Source organism: Phaeodactylum tricornutum, chromosome 1 (genome assembly GCF_000150955.2).
Source record: "Phaeodactylum tricornutum CCAP 1055/1 chromosome 1, whole genome shotgun sequence".
Taxonomy (NCBI): Eukaryota; Bacillariophyta; class Bacillariophyceae; order Surirellales; family Neidiaceae; genus Phaeodactylum; species Phaeodactylum tricornutum.
The window spans coordinates 1790325-1809361 of record NC_011669.1 but is presented as its reverse complement, the minus strand read 5'-3'; the positions used below and the strand labels follow the sequence as shown (position 1 = coordinate 1809361).

The following is a 19037-nucleotide window of genomic DNA, read 5'->3' as shown; positions in this document are numbered from 1 at the left end:
ATCGGTAACTTACATTACAGTTGATGCTGAAAATGGAGATGCTCTCATCGACTTGAATTGTTTCGAAGTCATACCTCTATAGAAAATAGCACCATCTCTCCTTCACCACCCCACAGGACGAATGGTAATTACGGGATCTTTTTTAGAGTTAGTGGTGCACCAGAAAACGCTAGTGACGCGTTTTTGGCTGAGGAATGGCGCCTCGAGCCTGAAAAAGTCAGCTTTATTGTCCTCGCCCGTTCCTGGAACACAGCGAATGAACGGTTCTTCAAGTCGATTTCTGTCATACAGAATTGCGATTGTTGGGAGCGGCCCGTCTGGATGTTACACCGCAAAGTATTTGACGTCGGCTCTCGAAAAACAGGGCATTGTTGGCAACCACCGGGTGGACGTGATTGAGAGACTTCCGACACCCTACGGTTTGGTACGCTACGGTGTCGCACCCGATCATCCCGAAGTCAAGAACGTACAGAACGATTTCGATCAGCTGTTCGAAAAAGGAGTTCAGTTTTACGGAAATGTTCAAGTAGGTCGTCATGTGACGGTCGACGAATTGCGCCAGGCCTACGATGCAGTCGTACTTGCTTACGGGTGTGAAAGTGACCGGAAGTTAAATCTACCGGGCGAAGACTTGGACGGTGTCCTGAGTGCGCGAGAGTTTGTAGCTTGGTACAACGGTAGGTCACTTTGTAGACTACAATTCGCTTCGAGTACGCACCAATGGCGATCCAGACAAAGTCTAACTCTCTGGTTGCTCGCTTCGAATTGACTTTCCGTAGGACACCCTGATTATGTACATATCGGCCAGCAAGTGGCTCGTGCCTTGGGCAGTAACGATAAAACTCGTAATGCGTTCCTGGATGCATCTGTCGTCGTAGTCGGACAGGGTAACGTTGCGCTCGATTGTGCACGAATATTGGCCAAGGGCGGGAACGGTCTCTACGAAACTGATATGGCAGCGCATGCTTTGCCGGTCCTGGCCGGCGGTGCGAAGGATGTTTCGATTGTTGGACGCCGGGGTCACGTACAAGGAGCGTTCACTATTAAAGAGCTTCGCGAACTAGTCAAACTAGAAGAAGAGGGGTACGGAGCTTCGTTCGTCGTGCGAAATGATGAACTGGATCTCGGAACGACCGCAGCGTCCCTGGAAGAGTTAGCAAGTGCTTCGGGAAGACCGAAGAAACGCATCGACAAACTCCTTCGAGATACAGCGGCAAAAGGTGAGTTGAACATGCCAAGAGAATCGCATCAGTTCTGATGGTGTCCAGAAGGCGTAGTCTTACGATCTCTCATTGCAGCGAACTTAATACCAAATGCACCGAAGCGAGTTCACTTACGCTTTCTACTAAATCCTGTAAGATTTGAATCAGAGAGCAATTCTGCTGCAGTCCGCGCAGTCGTTTGTGAACGAACTCGTCTTGAGGGTAGTGCAGGTCAACAAGTGGCTGTCGGTACTGGTGAAACGGAAACAATTCCAGCCCAGCTGGTGCTGGTCAGCATCGGATACAAAGGAATGCCGCTTGCCGGTACCGAGCAGTGGTTCATTGCTAGTAGGGGGTTGATTTCCAACGAGCACGGCCGCGTTTCTGGGGCGATAGACGACCTTGGAGGTCTGTATGTGTCTGGGTGGCTGAAACGAGGACCGAATGGGATCATCGGAACAAATATTGCGGACGCCAAGGATACAGTCGCGTCGGTTGTTGAAGACTTGGCCGGTACAGACGCCAAGAAGGATGCGTTTTGTCTGGACTCCATGTTGCGTGCGAGGGCGGTCAACTTCATCAAGTGGGATGGATACCAGCGAATCCAACAAATTGAGAATAGCAGGAGGCGGAGCGTCCAGCAACCCCGCGAAAAAATCACGTCCATTGCAGAGCTAATGGAGGCTGCGGCATTGAAATGACTTTTACCGGCGATTTGGAAAATTAAAGTCTTTTAAGAGTAGATTACACTTCAAAATGATGGTCCACGGTTTGATGCCCTTGTTCATCTCCGTCTGAACTATCATCTTTGCGCTTATCGGCGGCTAGCAGTAAAGAAACCATATTACTGCCACTCTGATCCGACCCGTCCGCAGCGGCAGCTACCACAGCCGCCGCGGACGCCACCGCATCGGCCAGCGAAGGATCTGTAACGGTTTCGTGAGCGGCAGCAATCGCTGCGTCCCAAGAAGCCTTCCACTGAGAAAGCAATATAATCGATTTATTCAGAGTCTGAAAGGCTTTGTCGTACAGTATATTGATGTCTTCGCTATTGGAGGGCAAATCGGGATCGTGATAGTGGTGGTGGTGCAGGAGCTCATTAGCCATATCGAATACTGAAGACGGGGGTGGATCGGGATCGAGTTCTGTATTTCCTCCCAGTGTGGCCGCTGCAGCAGAATCATTGTTGTTGGACACCGAATGTAGTAATTGCTCGGTGTCCATAACGGCTTCTTGTACCGATTGATGCAGATCGACACCAATTTCTTGAAATCCGTAGCCATCCCGAAAGTGCTTGGTACCTTCGACGCTTCCGTTAATGATGAGCGCATCGGAATGCAAATGTATCGTCTTGCCGTTGAGTTTGAACTTTTTCTGGCTGGGCCCAATCGCGTAAATAATACTGGGGCCGTCCACGTTGTATTGTTGGTTTGCCTTGACGGGACGTTTGCGGTCGGTGCGACGCTTTTCGTTCAAGTCGCGCTGGCACTGAAAGCAAAGTCCCGAGCGCAGGTAAAGAGAAGCCGGTTCGCCTGGTTCACTGTCGTAGAGCAGCACCGGAACGCCCACTTTGGAGCAATTCGGTGCGGTGCATTGGACCTGTCCGGCACCTTCGGGAATAGCAATGTGCGGGGATAATTCCGCCTCGTGAAAATCGGCCTCGTTAGGTTTAATGGAATAGTCAATGATGATGTAACGCTTCTTCTTGAGCCGCACCATGATTTGACCGTCGTTGACTCCCGGAATGCCTGGTTGTCGTTGATAAACATTCCCGTTGGCCCGTCCCAGGTTCATTTCCAACTCGACGGCGAAGGAGTCCGGCGACAGGACAACTTGTGACATGATTTTTTTTACGAGAGAGAACAAGGAGCCTTTGCGGGACGCAGCGCTGTTTCAAAATTGTGAGTTTGTTTCTGTATTGCACGCAACAATCCCACTCGTAGGACTCGGCTTTATCGAAGCCGCAGTCGTTAAAACAGTGAAGGGACAACGCCCCTCCCTCACGGCCATTGTTATACCGGTGTGACGTTGTTGAGTAAGACTTTACTAAACGTAAATGCTCATGCCATGCCATGCCGTGCTTCCGACTTGTGATCCTTTGGGCGCGTTCGGATCGATGGATCTTGTGACACACACACACACATACACGGCGGATTGTCGAGAGTGCGCCTACGACGTACACGCTTACGTCTTTCCTACCTTGGTTGGTTACGACTCTCCCAAGTTTGGGTTTGGCGCACACACTTATTGGAGGGGAGGTTTTCGCGTGATTCCATACGCGCGATCGTCACGCAATGGTGCGGACATAGCTTGAGTAGTAGAGAGAGAGAGATACCAAATGGAGACGCGCGAGGGGTGTCCACAGCCGGAGTCGGAAGAATCGATCGACTGTACTCTTTCTACACAGAGGGTCGCGCATCGCGCACGCACAGGTTTCCGTGGGTATGTTTGGGAAGCACACCTTCACCACACACCCTAAAGTCAAGACAACAAGACAAAGACTGGAAACGGAGACGATCGACGACCAACCCCACAACCATTCTCCTGCAGTCTGTACGTGACCTCGCGCGACACGCATCCATCGATCCCATCACGGCACCGCACAAAACCAACGGCGTACAACTCACTGTCAACGAACTACGAGAAGGGTATACGACGCCGCGTCTCTACCTTTTACTCTACAGGAGCCAATCCTACCGCTCTCCGCTCTCCTAGTACTCTCATTGTACGGCACCAATCGTTTCGGCATCGCGAGTAGTTCACTGTCGAATCATGTCGGAAGAACCACCGGTGGGGGTCAATCCGAATGCGGAAGATGAAACTCCCGCTCCAGAAGGGGAGAAGAAGCTATCGAAGAATCAACTGAAAAAGCTCGCCAAGGGAAAGGTACGAAGCGGCCCTGGGCGAACTCTGACGTTTCGGGTCGAATGCGGGTGTTTAAATACCAGCTTACCTTTTCTCTTGTCCATTCCGTAGGACAAGAAAAAGAAAGACAAGCCTCAATGGAACGCGCCGAGTAAGGAAAAAGTCAAAGCTCCGGTCGCTACGACTTCCTTCGTCAACACGACCCCAAAAGGGGAAAAGAAAGATCTTTCGGCTCCCATGGACGCCGCATATCATCCGTCAGCAGTCGAAGCCGCTTGGCAAGACTGGTGGGAAAAGTGTGGTTACTACAGCTGCGATCCGAAAGATGCGGTCGATCGCCCCGTAGATGAAAAGTTCGTCATGGTGATTCCACCACCGAATGTGACTGGATCGCTGCATCTCGGACACGCCCTGACGGCGGCCGTCGAAGATACCCTGACGAGGTGGCACCGGATGAAAGGACACGCCACTCTGTATGTTCCCGGTAAGTTTCCATAGTGCATTTATTCGTTCGTTCGTCGTTGGCTTCTGTTTCCCCATCACGCACGGGTCCTCTGGGCAGCCACGGGTGAAATCAATTCACAATAGATGGCAATCGGCTCCGTGCAAAAATTTACGCAAAACAACCCCTCGCACAACGAGTTCTTCATCAACGCACTATTACTCATTGTTTTCGGGGCTGACATTTCACAATCACAGGTACGGATCATGCAGGAATTGCCACGCAATCGGTGGTCGAAAAAATGCTCATGAAGAGCGAAGGAAAAAGCCGGCACGATTTGGGGAGGGAAGAATTTGTGAAAAAGGTGTGGGAATGGAAGAAGGACTATGGAAGTAAGATCACCAATCAATTGCGATCATTGGGCAGCAGTGTCGATTGGTCGCGTGAACGGTTTACGATGGATGAAATGTTGAGTAAAGCTGTCGTCGAAGCCTTTAATCGATTTCACGAAAAGGGACTCTTGTACCGTGCGGATCGTCTAGGAAACTGGTCGTGTGCATTAAAGTCCGCCATTTCCGATATCGAAGTCGACTTTATTGAACTCGAAGGCCGTACCTTTTTGGACGTCAAAACACATAAGGGCAATCCCAACGACCCCAATGGTCGGTACGAATTTGGGACCTTGACTTCGTTCGCCTATCCGATTGAAGACTCAGAGGAACAGATTGTTGTTGCCACTACCCGACTGGAAACCATGTTGGGAGACACTGCTGTTGCCGTTCACCCGGACGATCCTCGATACACCCACTTGCACGGGAAGCATCTAATCCATCCCTTCAACGGACGCCGAATTCCTATTGTTTGCGATAAAGAACTGGTCGACATGTCCTTTGGTACCGGAGCAGTCAAAATTACTCCCGCCCATGATCCAAACGACTACGAGTGCGGTAAACGTCACGAGCTGGAGTTCATCACAATGTTGACTGCGGATGGTTCAATCAACGAAAATGGTGCCCCTTTCACCGGCATGATGCGGTACGACGCTCGCATTGCGGTAGAAGATGCGCTTAAAGAAAAGGGATTATTCAAAGGCAAAGAACCCAACAAGATGCGATTGGGTCTATGTTCGCGCTCGGGTGATATTTTGGAACCCATGATTACTCCGCAGTGGTATGTTAACTGCGACGGTATGGCTAAGCGGGCTACCGATGCGGTACGCAATAAAGAGTTAACAATTCTTCCAGAGGAGCAAGAGAAGACGTGGTTTCATTGGTTGGATAACATCAAGGACTGGTGCGTCAGTCGACAACTCTGGTGGGGTCACCAGATACCGGCATGGTTCGCCACCAAGAAGGGAGAAAGTTTAGAAAAGAATGATATGGCCAACAACGACCGGTGGGTTGTTGCTCGGTCCGCTGAGGTAGGCAATAGGATGAAAGCATGCACACATTTTTTTGTTGCCGTACTTCGTCTCACAATACTGTATCTCGCAGGAAGCTCTCGAGAAGGCCGCTAAATTACTTGGCTGTCCCGCTGGCGACATCTCAATTGAGCGGGATGAAGACGTTCTTGATACGTGGTTTTCCTCTGGACTGTTTCCTTTTTCTGTCATGGGATGGCCCGATGACACTTCTGATTTGAAGGCGTTTTATCCTACGTCTCTACTCGAGACTGGTCTCGATATTCTCTTCTTTTGGGTGGCTCGTATGGTTATGATGGGTTTGGAACTAACCGACACACTACCATTCCACACCGTCTTCCTTCATGCCATGGTGCGGGACAAGGAAGGAAAGAAAATGTCAAAATCTCTTGGAAATGTGATCGATCCTCTGGAGGTCATCAACGGGTGCTCATTGGCCTCTCTGCAAGAGCGTCTGGAAGGAGGCAACCTTCCGGCGAAGGAAGTGGAACGATCGAAGAAGAATAACGAGCTCGAGTTTCCTGACGGTATTCCAGAATGCGGATCGGATGCACTTCGGTTCGGCCTTATGGCCTATATGGTCCAGGGACGTGATATCAATCTTGACGTCAAACGTGTTGTTGGGTTCCGGCTGTTTTGCAACAAACTTTGGAACGCCACACGTTTTGCACTTCAATTTGTTGCGGACTTTACGCCTACTCCGACTCTGTTGGACGACCTAATGGCTAGCGGCAAAATGGCGACGCGAGACAAATTTATGATATCTCGATTGATGAAAGCGGTGGAAGCCGTCAACGATTTCTTCTCGAGCTACCGGTTTGGCGATGCACAACAAGCGGCCTATGCTTTGTGGATTGAAGATCTTTGCAACACATACCTGGAACTGATCAAACCCGTCGTATACGACATGAGTGTCAACAACATAGACAATCGGTGGGCAGCACAAGCAACGCTTTGGATCGCAATGGAAACAGGCCTTCGGTTACTGCATCCAATGATGCCATTTGTTTCTGAGGAGCTTTGGCAGCGACTTCCTGGACGTGGGACGCTAGGCAAAACGGAACCTGAAACTATCATGCTCGCCCCGTACCCCGAAACTCACAACTCTTACAAAAATGAGGCCGTGGAGCAATCTATGATGAACACAATGGCTGTGGTTAATGCCTGCAGATCACTTCGTCAGTCGTACAACATTGCCAACAAGGTACAGACACATTTCTTTGTGAACGTATCTGGACTCGCGCTACATGCCGTTCTCGACCAACTGGATGACATCAAGACACTTGGAAAAGCTTCTGCCATTGATATTAATCTTTCCCCAGCAGACACACCAGAAACTGTCGGAACTGCCATTGTCAATGATCAGCTGACTGTTCTGATTGACTTACAGGGACTGGTTGACTACAAAGTTGAGATTGGGCGTCTGCAAAAGAATCTAAGGTCTACTCTACCAACAATTTCGACTCTCGAAATGAAAATGGCTACTGATGGTTATACAGAAAACGTTCCAAACGATCTTCAAAAAGCGAATCTAGAGAAACTTGATTCGCTTTTGAAAAAGAAGTGTGATCTCGAAGAGGCTATTGCAAACTTTGAACGTCTGGCCTTATTGGATAAGAATTAAGTATCATTTTTTCCAACCGCTATACTCTTCGTTTTCTTTGTGGTGATCGATATTGGAGGGGGAGGGGGCGGCACCGCTCGAGTTTCATTGAACTTCGTTCCAGAAATAAGTGCTGCCTGCTTCGCCTGGGCTTGGGCAAGCTGGGCTATCAATCGCTGAGCGTCGCATGCGAAATCGGACGAGCTTCTGGCACTATCTTCTTTAAGGTCCTCAGAAACAACAGATCTAGAAGGATTTGTGACGACGCGTCTAAAGTGCTGAGGTATAATGACCGCATGCTTGCCTCCTTTTTCGTGCTTGCCATCGACAGACTTGAACCTGACGAACCCGTTCCTCTTGTCCTGCTGACATTCAATGGCCTGTGGAGAAAGAGAAATCAGTGGATTCGAGAAGTAGACAGAAACTTTGCTAGCACCACAAAGAACTGACCTCAAATCTTGAAAGGATCGATGAAGCTCGTCGAAAGTCAGACGCACGGGGTATTTGAAGATGCGAACAGTCTTGATCATCTTCAAAAGATGCAGCTTCGGTGATTCTCAAACCATCGTCATTCTTATCTGAATCTTCGGTACTGACAGTTTCGTCACCATGCGCATGTTCCCATTGATTATTCCACATTGCATGTTTTCCAAAAGGTCGCGTTTGGGATGAGAAGAGTTTACTCTCGCCGGCCGCTTCCATTGCAAGCCCTACTTTCCTCGGACTACAACAGTAATCACAAGTTTTCATGCAGACCGTCTTTGTTTCCGTTTCCTTTGCACCAAAGTAGCGCAGAAGAAATGCGCGTCGACAGCCAGGCGAAATGCAGTAGTCAACCATCTTCTGCAAAGCGTCCAATTTGCGATTCATCGATTCCTTCTTTTCATTCTTTGCGCTCATCTGCGTGATCAGAAATTTGAACTTGTTTGCATCGTCTTTCGAGAAGTACAAGAGGCTATATGCTGCAAGACCATCGCGACCCGCACGGCCTGACTCTTGATAGAATCCCTCTACCGTCTTGGCCATTGACCAGTGCACTACGTAGCGGACATGCGCCAGATCGATACCCATTCCAAATGCAACCGTTGCAATAGCAATCTGCACTTCGCCCGACGTCCACGCCTGCTGAATTCGCGTGCGGTCCGCAGCTTTCATTGCACCGTGATAGCCTTCTACACGTAACCCTGTATAGCTTGCAATCGTAGTGGCCAGATTCATTGTTTCTTCACGTTTGTGAACATAAATAATTCCACTACAAGGCGAATTGTTTTCTTTAGCCTTTGTGTGTTGCTTTTTGATAAATGCCACCAAATCTTTAATGGCCCCGACCGAGTTGGTGGCGTTCAATGCGTCCCTGTACCTGACCTTGTAAAAGATATTTTTCCGATCAAACGAACCCAAGTACAAAGGGGCGCTACGCATTCGTAATGTCTCCTGAATGTCTACAATAACCTTGGATGTCGCGGTTGCAGTACATGCGATGCATGGTATGTCCGGAAAGGTATCGCGCAAGTATCCCAAATTACGATAGGCTGGCCGAAAATCGTGTCCCCAGCTGGAAAGACAGTGGGCCTCATCAATCGCAAAGCCTGTCAGCCGTTTGCCTTGATGAAGTTCCTTGAGTATACTTCGAAAGCGACCAGTTTGTATTTGCTCCGGGGTGCAATACAGCAGGACTATTGGAGGGTACCTTACTATTTTGCCGCTAATTGCTTGCTGCGCTTGTAGATTCCGGCCCAGTAATCGTTCCATTGTATCAGTGTTGTCTCGATCCTCTATCGAAGAGGAAATTACAGCTGCGGCAATGCCCTTGTCGCACAGGGCCTTTACTTGATCATTCATGAGTGCAATGAGTGGAGATACAACTATGGTAGTTCCGCCTAGAACCAGAGCTGGAAGCTGGTAGCAGAGCGATTTACCTCCACCTGTAGCCATAACAACAATATGGCTTTGGCGTCGAAGAAAGCACTCAATTGATTTGGGTTGCAAATGACGAAGTTTACGTATGCCAAACACCTCTTTCATGATCTTCTTCGTACGCTTCGCGAGGACTTCTATTGTATCATCGCTAGTGAGGCGGGATGCGGCTGCTGTGTTCGTTCCGGTAGGAAGACATAGACTTTGGTGTTTGGCGTTCAAAGTAAAATGAGTAGCGTCTTTTGTTTTTCGCTTTCGACCTTTCGGTCTTTCTTCGCCCTTCGGAGCTACTCCTCCAAACAGCGTAGATTGTATGGATTTCTTCACATTCGGATTTTGAAATTTCTCGATGGTGTTGTGCTGCTGTGTCTTCGTCGTTTCACGCAATGGTGTTGGGTTCGCTTTATGCAGCACCTTGGTCGTTTGGGTGTCGACTTCGTCATTGGAAAGCGCTAAGGATTTCGGTTGAACAGAGGCGATTGCCTGCATGGGAGGGTATTCCCGGGTGGTCTCACATATGGCACATTTGGTGGCGGACCCTACACGGTTTTCAAACGTACAGGCATCACAACGCCACGCCATCGTACAAATGCTTCGAAGAAATGGAAGGATGGTCATGGCCAGTCAACGGCATAACACCACAAAGGTAGGTGTCGTTCCGTGTCCTTGTGTTCAGCAAAACCCAGCCCTACCAATTTCAAATTCTGGCGTTCGTCTAAATATAGAATTTGGAATCTCATGAAAACTATGAATGACTTCTCAAATCCGTCCAAGTACGTGTTTGGCCATGATTTATTGTAATCTGGACGTACCGTGGAGCTCTACTACGGAGACATCATCCACTCCACAGCCTCACATCAGCTCACGGTAGTTTGACTGCGAACACCCCAGCAGCAACGGAACTAACTTCTGGAGAAATAATTCACGAACCGGTGCTGTCAGTATAGAAACGGACTCTATATTGTATTCACCATGGCACGAGCATCTTTTTTGCTGGCGCTATTGATTGCCGTCATGTCGGCTACATTTTCAACCGGATTCACTCCCGCATTCGGAACCAAGCGTACGTCAAATTTTGTGTAAAAGAATGTTGAGCCAGACGACAGAAATACGATGGACCAGGGTACCGGTCAAGGCCGATTACGGAATATCCCGAAGAGCGCAAAGATGTACACATTTGCCTTCGACTAGACAAATATTCTATTTGAGTACGATGGCACACGCAGAAACGATGCAGTGTGGCACAAATGCATTCATGGTCGAGACTCAAATATCACTGACCATTCTTTTTAAATTGCAGTGATGCGGCCGTCGACAGAGCTCTCAGTGAAGGTCAAGGTCGCTGTGGGTGATGGCGAACCGATTGAATCTGCTTTGCGTCGCTTCAAGCGCGAAGTTAACAAGTCGGGACACCTTATGGAACTTCGTCACAAGCGTTACTTTGAAAATTCCCAAGAACGAATCAAGCGTAAGGTTAAGGAAGGACGCATGCGCAAGAAGTTTGAACGTATGCAAAAGCGTCGTATGGCCAACCGTACCTAACTATAAACAAGAAATCGAAAACGCCGGAGTACATTCAGTATTGCGACATAGTAGTTGACTTGTATCAGGCTGATGATGTTACTCTTAGCTCGTCAAGTCCAAGTGTTACAAAGTAGATATTCGTAAATGGGTTATTTGTTGAATAGTCGAAACAGGACAGAAGGACCGCTCCCAGTCAGTGTACGTTTTCTGTAACCCTCTTTGGGGGAGCCCTCATTTTTAGCCTGCTGCGGAAATTTTTCTTCTTTCTTCCCGTACCATCGACGAGGAGAAACAATATTGAAGAACACAAAACGACGATGGAGATCACAGTTGAGGAAAACGATGAACTACGAAGATTATGAGTCTACACTGTACTCTTGGATATTCGTAGGGACTGTGGGGCTGTGATTCGTTGTGTGTGGGACGGAAGCGACTTGGTGTTTAGCAGTAGGCGATTGAACTTCTGGTGAGACGTTGTCCTTACTAGGAGTTGGATCAACAAACAAGATAGGCACAGCAAGTCGAGAAGATTCTTCTGAGACGTTGCACTTGGTCACATTCTTGTTGATCTCCTCTCTTGTTTTGTCTGATGTCGGTTTTGGCATCAATACTGCTGCCCAAGGCGAGCGGTGCAGATGATACAAAATCGAGGATGACGACTATTTGGGCGTGTAGCGGCATCAAGCCGGAACACCATGCCTTAATGAACAACAGGAAGCTATGTGCTGACCGCCGTGGGTTTCTCGACCATTTGAGACCGAAACGAATTGTCTATAGTGTACGTTGACGATTTACTGTCTGACTCCTACTGCACCTGATGAACGATTGCCTCATCTGCGCGTTCTCTTCGACAGACTTTCCGAGTTACAACTGCCCAGGCCATGCAAGTCACGTCTCGATACTGGAATGATGAACTCAAAGCAACCGTTGCTCGAGGTGAGATTGTTACGCAGGGGAAAATGACACAGCGTCAGGCCGACAAGGAAGCCGAAGAATGGTCACAGGTGTGTCAGCGATCGCCGCTTGTACTTGTGTATTATATATCTGTTTGTTGTGTTGTTGCGCTATGATGGAACGCGTCACTTGACCGTTGCTGAAATCTGAGTTTCTTGAATGGGCTATTCCATCCAAATCTCTGAAGTTAAATTAAGTACCAGAGCGTCAACCAGAGACAGTCCTCTTTCGTGAGCACGTGTTCACCATGCTACTTCTCTTTTCGTTGGCAACTCTTATCATCGAGCTTCTTTGTTACAGAAAGAGTGGGACAAGCGGTGGGAAGGATTCTATAGAAAACTTTCAATAGCCTTGCTAAAGTATCACGCAATCACGCTGACAATGAGAGCATATGAGTACATGGCGGAAAAATGTGTGGATTTGTTTACGATGGACAAGTTGACGCTGGATATTGTAGACTACGCAAACAGACATTCTCGAGATGGCAAGGACAAACAGCAGCTGGCTCAGGAAATGATATCAGTATGCTGGAATGCAAACTTGATTTACTACCTTGCCGACTTCAGTGTTCATCAAGCAATCCTTGTATTTGGCTACTATGTATACATTCGTAAGGAACTCGAGAAGCAGCGAAAGAAGCAAGAATCGAAGTCGTTGCATTTGGGCTCCCTTACTCTATCACTAATGAAAAAAACGACTTTGTTGGCATTGTCTCGCGGAGTCGAACTTGGTATGGGAGCACTTGGAGGAGCTATGGGTACACTTGCGAAGCCTGGCTTGGGCACGCTGGCAGGTTTCAATGTAGGCGACAGTTTTGCTATAAGCCTTACGGATAACCTTGTCAGCACCTCGCCATAGCTTGCACACAGAACTGACTGGAAAAAGAAACTGATCTTACAGCTCATATGAAGCGAGGAGGAATGTCCAGGCTCAACAGGACTGTGTCGCTGGCTGAATAAATATTACCTTTTTACGCGTTGAACGACAATCATTGATGTCACAGTTTCTTACTCGTATTACGACTGGTGGTTGATCTGTTACTAGGTTAAGGAAATGGAGTCCACTGTTGGTGTCTTCTAACATTAAAGGCGACGAATCAACTAGCTACCTCGGTAGCTGCTTCAAACCATTGTCCGCACTACGTACGCAATCATTTTTGTTGACTGTGAAAGCCGGCTCCAATAGCACAACGAGATTGCAAGTGGCACTCCCATTATTAATTATTTCTTTAGATAATCATATTTTGATACGGCCAGACATAATTTAGCGATTGTTGCATAGAAATTCGTTTCACATTCCAAATGGCGAATGAAATCCCAACTGGAATCTCACAATTTTTTGCTATATATACTTTACCAATGCGGTCATACTGATTTCCTTTAGGAGTAGTCCTATCATACTGCAGGACAAACGAATCGTGATTAGCAATCCCTGTAATGCCTCTTCCGATTCTTGGCCGATGCAATTCTGTCGCCATCTCTCTCAAAATAGCCAACAGACAAACCCCGATCCTCAGCAAAGAGTAAACGAGGCTTTTTCTTTGAGTCATCTTAATCTCAGACGTCGATGCACTTCTGAAAAGCGATATCAATACTGGAGGGTCTTGAGAACGCTTACAGTCGTTGTAGGTGCCAAGTTCGCAGAGCCATTCTACTAGGCGGCTTTACTGGATTACTGTGAGAGCTTTCACAGCGCTACGGGGCAAACAACTATGGATACAGCGGATGACTCTGACCACAATAGGATGCGCAGAACATGCGCTCGGCAAAAACGGCGTTCCATAAGCTGGAGGAGGCGAATGCCTTTGGGGTATGCTTCCTTTATGGTGATATTCTCGCTCTTTTACCTCGGAGGCGACGCACCTGCTACCTTGGTTGCGGCTAATGACGATTTTTACACGGATGACTATGCCCTAAACAATGGTGACGGCCAACAATCCTCGAACGCGTGAGTTAATCTCAGGAATATGTTTTTTCCGGCGCTTTGCGGTCTTGTAGGTGGTGCTTACACATCCATTTTTTTGTGCATAGTGATGATGGAACAAGCAGCTATCAAAAAGAAAAGGCGCAATACGAGAACATCGACGATGACAAATTCCACTGGAATCAGAATATTGGGTTCGATGGAGTGTCTATCATGCCGCTCTCCTGCATAAATTAGTATGTACAAGAGCGTGGTGTGATTTTCTTTTGTTGGGCATGTGCTAACTTCGAGCTCGTCGCATTCTTACAGCAACAATGGACACATGATCAAGTTTCAATTGTACGATTCTAATCAAAGCTATCAATGTCATTTCGCCGAAATATCAACTTTTGTCGTTTCGGTCGCTCATTATATGAGAGCATATTTTAACTACCAGGCTCTTGTTGACGGTCAAAGCTTTGCGCTGCCCAGTGACGCTGCTTACCTCAACTGTGTCCAGCTCGAATCTGGAAACTCTGCTAGCGTCCTATATGGGAAAATTGGGTGTATGGAGAGAGAAACTTACACTTCGACAAAGCTACAGTTGCATGTATACACAGACGCTCAATGCTCTCAGCCCTACGATGACGGGCAGTCTTCTCGCAAGCACGCTGCAAAGGGATTTATTGTCGGAAACAATATAATTTCGTCGAAAATTTCTTTCCGCCCTCCGTTCTACTCTTGTTTGACCTGTTCACCTGATCAGGTCTCGGAGAGTTTCAACAAGCAAACCGAAAATTGGTACGACGATGACTACATTGCGGATAACAGCCAAAAACGTGATCAAGAAGGGGACAATGGATCCAGTACCGCCTACGAAGATAAGTACTACAGCAACAAGGATGATGTATCGGGTGATGGTGCAGCTGTCGATGACGACTACTACGGTGGCCGGCTGTTGACGACATCGAAAGAAGACTTGCAGGTACATTTTACGCACTCGACTATGCTAGTGATCTTTTTATCCATGTTGTCATCTCATCCGGTCCTTTTGCTTCCCCTCAGTCATACCGCGATACGTTTTGGAACGAATACGAACGTATCGTCGAAAAGCGCTCGCTGTATGACAACTACGACGTTGGCGAATGGAATATGTGTCAGCGAATTTATAAATACGGAGTATGGTGCGATGAAGAATGCCGATCCCTTGACTTTTTTCGTACCGACGAATGGTCGACTTCAGATATTGCTCTCCTCGCAATCATGTGCACTTTCTTGACGGGAATGATGGTCTTAATTGTCGCCAAGCGATTGAAGGCTCAACACAAGGCACGAATATACGGTGACTTTGAACCCATGCCAGGTCTTCCTCCTTTCGCTATGGCCGTCATCTTTCTGGTAACGATAACCGCCGTTGTGATTTTGGCAAAGTTTAAGTTTGTCAACGAGACGCTGGTCTTTGCGGTTGCGACATGCATTCTGCTATTCATTTACATGTTGAAGTTGACACTGTTTGAAAGCCGCCGGCCAGTCATTCTCGCGACGCCGCGGCACGAGATCTTTGGCAATCCTTTGGATGACCATTTAATGACATAGAGTACTTGATGGAAAGGTATATACTTGGCAGATACTCTCTCCTCATTTTGTGTCTTCCGCATTTACAAGGTGTAATATATATTTTCAGTCCGAGAGGGTCACGCCTGATGTTTACAGTTAACTAATGAAAATATGATTTTACATTCAGCCGTAGAGAACGCAATCTGCAGAGAATGTCGGTCGATGAAAAGTACTCCAGAGCCTACAGAAACACTACCTACTCTGTTAGGAAACTACCGGTAGGTCGCTTGGCTCACTCATTAAGTCACAAAAATGGGTTGCATTCTACCCTCACGGAAAATTATTACTGCGTTTTGGATTCTGCGAAATAGAATTAACTGCTTAACTGTAAAGTGAAAGATCGTCTTATTTGAACGGGATTGTATTTACCAGAAGTCGTTACGACATATGTTTGTCGCAATTATGCAGGTTCATCCAACGACCTTCAGGGCAAGGCCAAATATCAGCAGTTCGCGCTGCCGGTAGGTAGACTTGAAGATGCGCAAGCGCCTTTGAACGCAAGCTTGGAGCAGGTTGCCTTCAGTGGCCTCCTTTCGTCAAATATACCTCAGTTGTTTCAGAGGTTCTATTTTCTTCTATATTTAATTTTGATCGTGTCCTGGTGTGATTAACAGCATCTAGTCTGAAGCAATAGCTATAGAAGGAGCACCCAGCATCAGAATGGGCAACCTCTTAGGAGCCCCCGTGACGGAGAAAGAAACACATGTAGGTACTACTCCGGAAGGCATCCCCTACGGCGTCTCGTCGATGCAAGGATGGCGTGTACACATGGAAGACGCGCACATTACGCAAGAAGAGCTGTACGCGATTGAAAGCAACGTTGGTAGTGGCGCCGAGGTCAACGAAATTCCCCTAGATGGACATTCTCTGTTTGCCGTGTTTGACGGCCATGGCGGGACGTTTGCAGCGATGTATTCCGGACGCAACTTTTGTCGCGTACTTTCCAGACAACCTAAATTCGTAGACTACGCTAATTTCAGTAAGGAGTGGGCGGAAAGTAGAGAAACTATGCCAGCGTCAGGAAAGGCACAGTATGTGCAGAACGGTTTAGGGATGCTTGAAGCCGCCTTGAGAGATGCATTTGTGGAAATTGACAAAGAAATTGCCCTTGCTTTGCAAGGCAGCCATGTTCCAGATGCGGATACTCCGTACCATTCCAAGATTTCGATTGGTGACACCGACACCGAAAATGGAAAACATACAGGCTCTTGCGGGGATGCTACAACAGCAGAGACAACAACAATGAATTCGGAGAAATCCGTCGAAGGAGAAGGAGATTCCGGTACGACCGCGTGTGTTGTCGTGGTGACGCCAGAATGGATTATCTGTGCTAACGCTGGTGATTCACGATCCGTCTTCTCGAGATCGGGCACTAAGGTTGTCCCCCTCTCGTACGATCACAAACCCGACGACGATGAGGAACAGCAGCGGATCCGGGCAGCGGGTGGGTACGTGGCGGGGGGTCGGGTAGAAGGCGATTTGGCTGTGTCTCGTGGTCTTGGCGACTATCGTTTCAAGCGACTGGATGTTGTATTGGCTGCGAATAGTGAGGTGCCTTCTTTGGAAATGAAACCTGGCGATCAAAAGGTATCGCCAATTCCTGATATCATGGTACAAGATCGTGATACATTGCAAGATGAATTCATCATTATAGCCTGTGATGGTATATGGGATGTGCAAACAAATTACGAGGCTGTGAAAACAGTATCGCAACTGTTCCAGGAGGGCGAGTCAAACGTTGGCTTGATTTGCGAAGAGGTCAGTGTTCTGTTCCGGCGTCGGCTTTTGTGACTGATATATCGCAAACATCTAAGCTTTTGTTCTTTTTTACCGGCAGATGCTCGATTGCTGTTTGGATATGGGGAGTAAAGATAACATGACGGCGCTGGTGATCAAGTTTGATGGTCAAACCATTGGACAAGGCGGCGGTGTACTCGCAAGACGGCAGCTCCGGGAAGCGGAAGAAGAAGAACATGGAAGTAATGCTAGCAAGTGAATTTTCCAATAATTGCACAGGTTTAAGGAGTTCTTATATCAATTCTGTGCTGCCGGTGAATGGAAAATTGTGGAGGTTTTGAATATTTTTCATTTAAAATTACTGTAGAGTGTCTTCCAAAAAAGAATATTCGAAACGAAAGTCTGTCTTGATTCGAGTGCACCAGCCTGTCTCGTAATCAAAGTATACATACGTCCCTTGCTCGTACTCGTCAGTAGTTATCTTGGGTTCTTCATGCCGCTGAAACCAAGTCATGTACTTCTTGTGGAAGCGCCAGCTTTGTTTCTTCAACTCACGAGCTGCCAAATATTGCTGGTATGTTCCTTGAGCATAGTAGAAGATAAAGAAAAGACAATCTGTCCCGAACTTTTCAAATACACCAGGATTCTCAAAGATTGCTGAAGGCGTCGATGGGTAGGACGACGGTGAGGGATACGGATTTTGTGGAGTGTACGGTCGAGTGCGATCCGTGTCGCCAGCGTTCGGGGCAGTTGTAAAGGACTGTTCCAGTCCCGATAACAAGTAGGAGCTTCCGCCTTCCATCGCAGCAAATTGTTTATTTCCTTGAGATGAACCTACCATGGAAGCGCTGCTACTCGCATCGTTGCCGCGGGTATCGCCTGGACCTCCGAGTCCGAGACCTCCTAAACCTGTAGTAAGCATATCCAACGAATTGATTCCATGTCCACTTTGCTGGGTCTGTTGGTTTTGCTGGACTTTCTCTAATGCAGCCTGTTGCTGTGCCTGTAGTTGCGCGGCTTGCTGAGCTTGTTGCTTGGCCGCAACTTCCTTTTGTGCTTGCTGCTGGCGAAGAACTTCTTCTTGCTGGCGCTTCAAAACTTCTTGCTGCTGAGCTTGCTGCTGTCGCATAGCCTCCTGACGCAGCTGCGCCTCCTGCTGTTGGCGCGCTTGCTGCTGTCGAAGCTGCTCGGCTTGTATCCTTGCTTGCTGCTCCCGCAGAAGCTGTACCAATAAAACAGTGAGATAATTTTAACACATTTCGAACTTCATGATTGAGCAACTTACCTTTTGTCGTTCCTTTTCCTGTTGCTCAGTCTCTCGCTTCAAAATAGCTGCCATACTGGCTCCGGGCAATGGAGCAGTAGGAGCTACCTTCGCTGCTGGTACCGGCCCATCTACCGACTTGCTTGATGTAGCGGAAGTAGATCGTGTGATTTTGGTCGGCGTTGATGCCTTTTCTTCCTCTTCTTTTTTCCTGTCCCTTTCTTTGTCTTTCGTTGACCGCGCTCGACCGATAGTCAGCGGGATTACGGACGACAGCGCCGATTTTTTGCCAGATTTCCTATCTCTACTTCCTTTTGAGCTAGTAGAGGCCATATCATCAGAAGACTTTTTTGTCGACACAGACGTCTGCGTAACTCTATCAACATTGACGACATCTAGTTCGTCCAATCCAAGACTCTCGTAAAAATATTCTTCGTCGTATGCCTGAATGTAGTCTTCGTCCTTGTAGGAGTCTAAGTAATAGTCCATATCTTCCTGTAGCTGGTCAACTGGATCCACATCCAAAAGGTCGTTGTTCACGAGGCGAATAATCCCCTCCATTTTGCTAACGTGAAACTTATGATTGGCCA

The 19037-nt window shown here is 47.9% G+C and overlaps 8 protein-coding genes across 8 annotated transcripts; 6 read left to right on the top strand and 2 right to left on the bottom strand.

Annotated features, from left to right (window-relative positions):
* The first annotated feature begins 26 nt into the window (after nucleotides 1-26).
* Nucleotides 27-3504, top strand: PHATRDRAFT_43018 (predicted protein). The gene is made up of 3 exons (XM_002177341.1): nucleotides 27-677; nucleotides 780-1220; nucleotides 1371-3504. The coding sequence occupies exons 1-3, from the start codon at nucleotides 122-124 to the stop codon at nucleotides 1901-1903; spliced, it is 1530 nt and encodes a 509-aa protein (XP_002177377.1). The 5' UTR covers nucleotides 27-121; the 3' UTR covers nucleotides 1904-3504.
* A 331-nt stretch (nucleotides 3505-3835) lies between these two features.
* On the top strand, nucleotides 3836-7553 carry PHATRDRAFT_43016 (predicted protein; the record flags this gene model as incomplete). The annotated part of the gene is made up of 4 exons (XM_002177340.1): nucleotides 3836-4088; nucleotides 4179-4551; nucleotides 4767-5929; nucleotides 6003-7553. The coding sequence occupies exons 1-4, from the start codon at nucleotides 3975-3977 to the stop codon at nucleotides 7551-7553; spliced, it is 3201 nt and encodes a 1066-aa protein (XP_002177376.1). The 5' UTR covers nucleotides 3836-3974.
* Nucleotides 7554-8462: 909 nt separating this feature from the next.
* Nucleotides 8463-9557, bottom strand: PHATRDRAFT_9529 (predicted protein; the record flags this gene model as incomplete). The annotated part of the gene is made up of 2 exons (XM_002176814.1): nucleotides 8463-8810; nucleotides 8862-9557. Coding segments are annotated over 2 exons (1044 nt in total), but the record flags the coding sequence as incomplete, so codon positions are not given.
* Nucleotides 9558-10751: 1194 nt separating this feature from the next.
* Nucleotides 10752-10931, top strand: PHATRDRAFT_8802 (predicted protein; the record flags this gene model as incomplete). Its single annotated transcript, XM_002177339.1, has 1 exon — nucleotides 10752-10931. A coding segment is annotated over one exon (180 nt), but the record flags the coding sequence as incomplete, so codon positions are not given.
* A 923-nt stretch (nucleotides 10932-11854) lies between these two features.
* Nucleotides 11855-12785, top strand: PHATRDRAFT_32144 (predicted protein; the record flags this gene model as incomplete). The annotated part of the gene is made up of 2 exons (XM_002177338.1): nucleotides 11855-11977; nucleotides 12228-12785. The coding sequence occupies 2 exons, from the start codon at nucleotides 11855-11857 to the stop codon at nucleotides 12783-12785; spliced, it is 681 nt and encodes a 226-aa protein (XP_002177374.1).
* A 640-nt stretch (nucleotides 12786-13425) lies between these two features.
* On the top strand, nucleotides 13426-15425 carry PHATRDRAFT_43013 (predicted protein; the record flags this gene model as incomplete). Its single annotated transcript, XM_002177337.1, has 4 exons — nucleotides 13426-13874; nucleotides 13958-14086; nucleotides 14160-14814; nucleotides 14895-15425. The coding sequence occupies exons 1-4, from the start codon at nucleotides 13639-13641 to the stop codon at nucleotides 15423-15425; spliced, it is 1551 nt and encodes a 516-aa protein (XP_002177373.1). The 5' UTR covers nucleotides 13426-13638.
* Nucleotides 15426-16106: 681 nt separating this feature from the next.
* PHATRDRAFT_9157 (predicted protein) lies at nucleotides 16107-17237 on the top strand (the record flags this gene model as incomplete). Its single annotated transcript, XM_002177336.1, has 2 exons — nucleotides 16107-16443; nucleotides 16675-17237. The coding sequence occupies 2 exons, from the start codon at nucleotides 16107-16109 to the stop codon at nucleotides 17235-17237; spliced, it is 900 nt and encodes a 299-aa protein (XP_002177372.1).
* A 304-nt stretch (nucleotides 17238-17541) lies between these two features.
* On the bottom strand, nucleotides 17542-17865 carry PHATRDRAFT_9231 (predicted protein; the record flags this gene model as incomplete). Its single annotated transcript, XM_002176813.1, has 1 exon — nucleotides 17542-17865. A coding segment is annotated over one exon (324 nt), but the record flags the coding sequence as incomplete, so codon positions are not given.
* Nucleotides 17866-19037: the final 1172 nt, after the last annotated feature.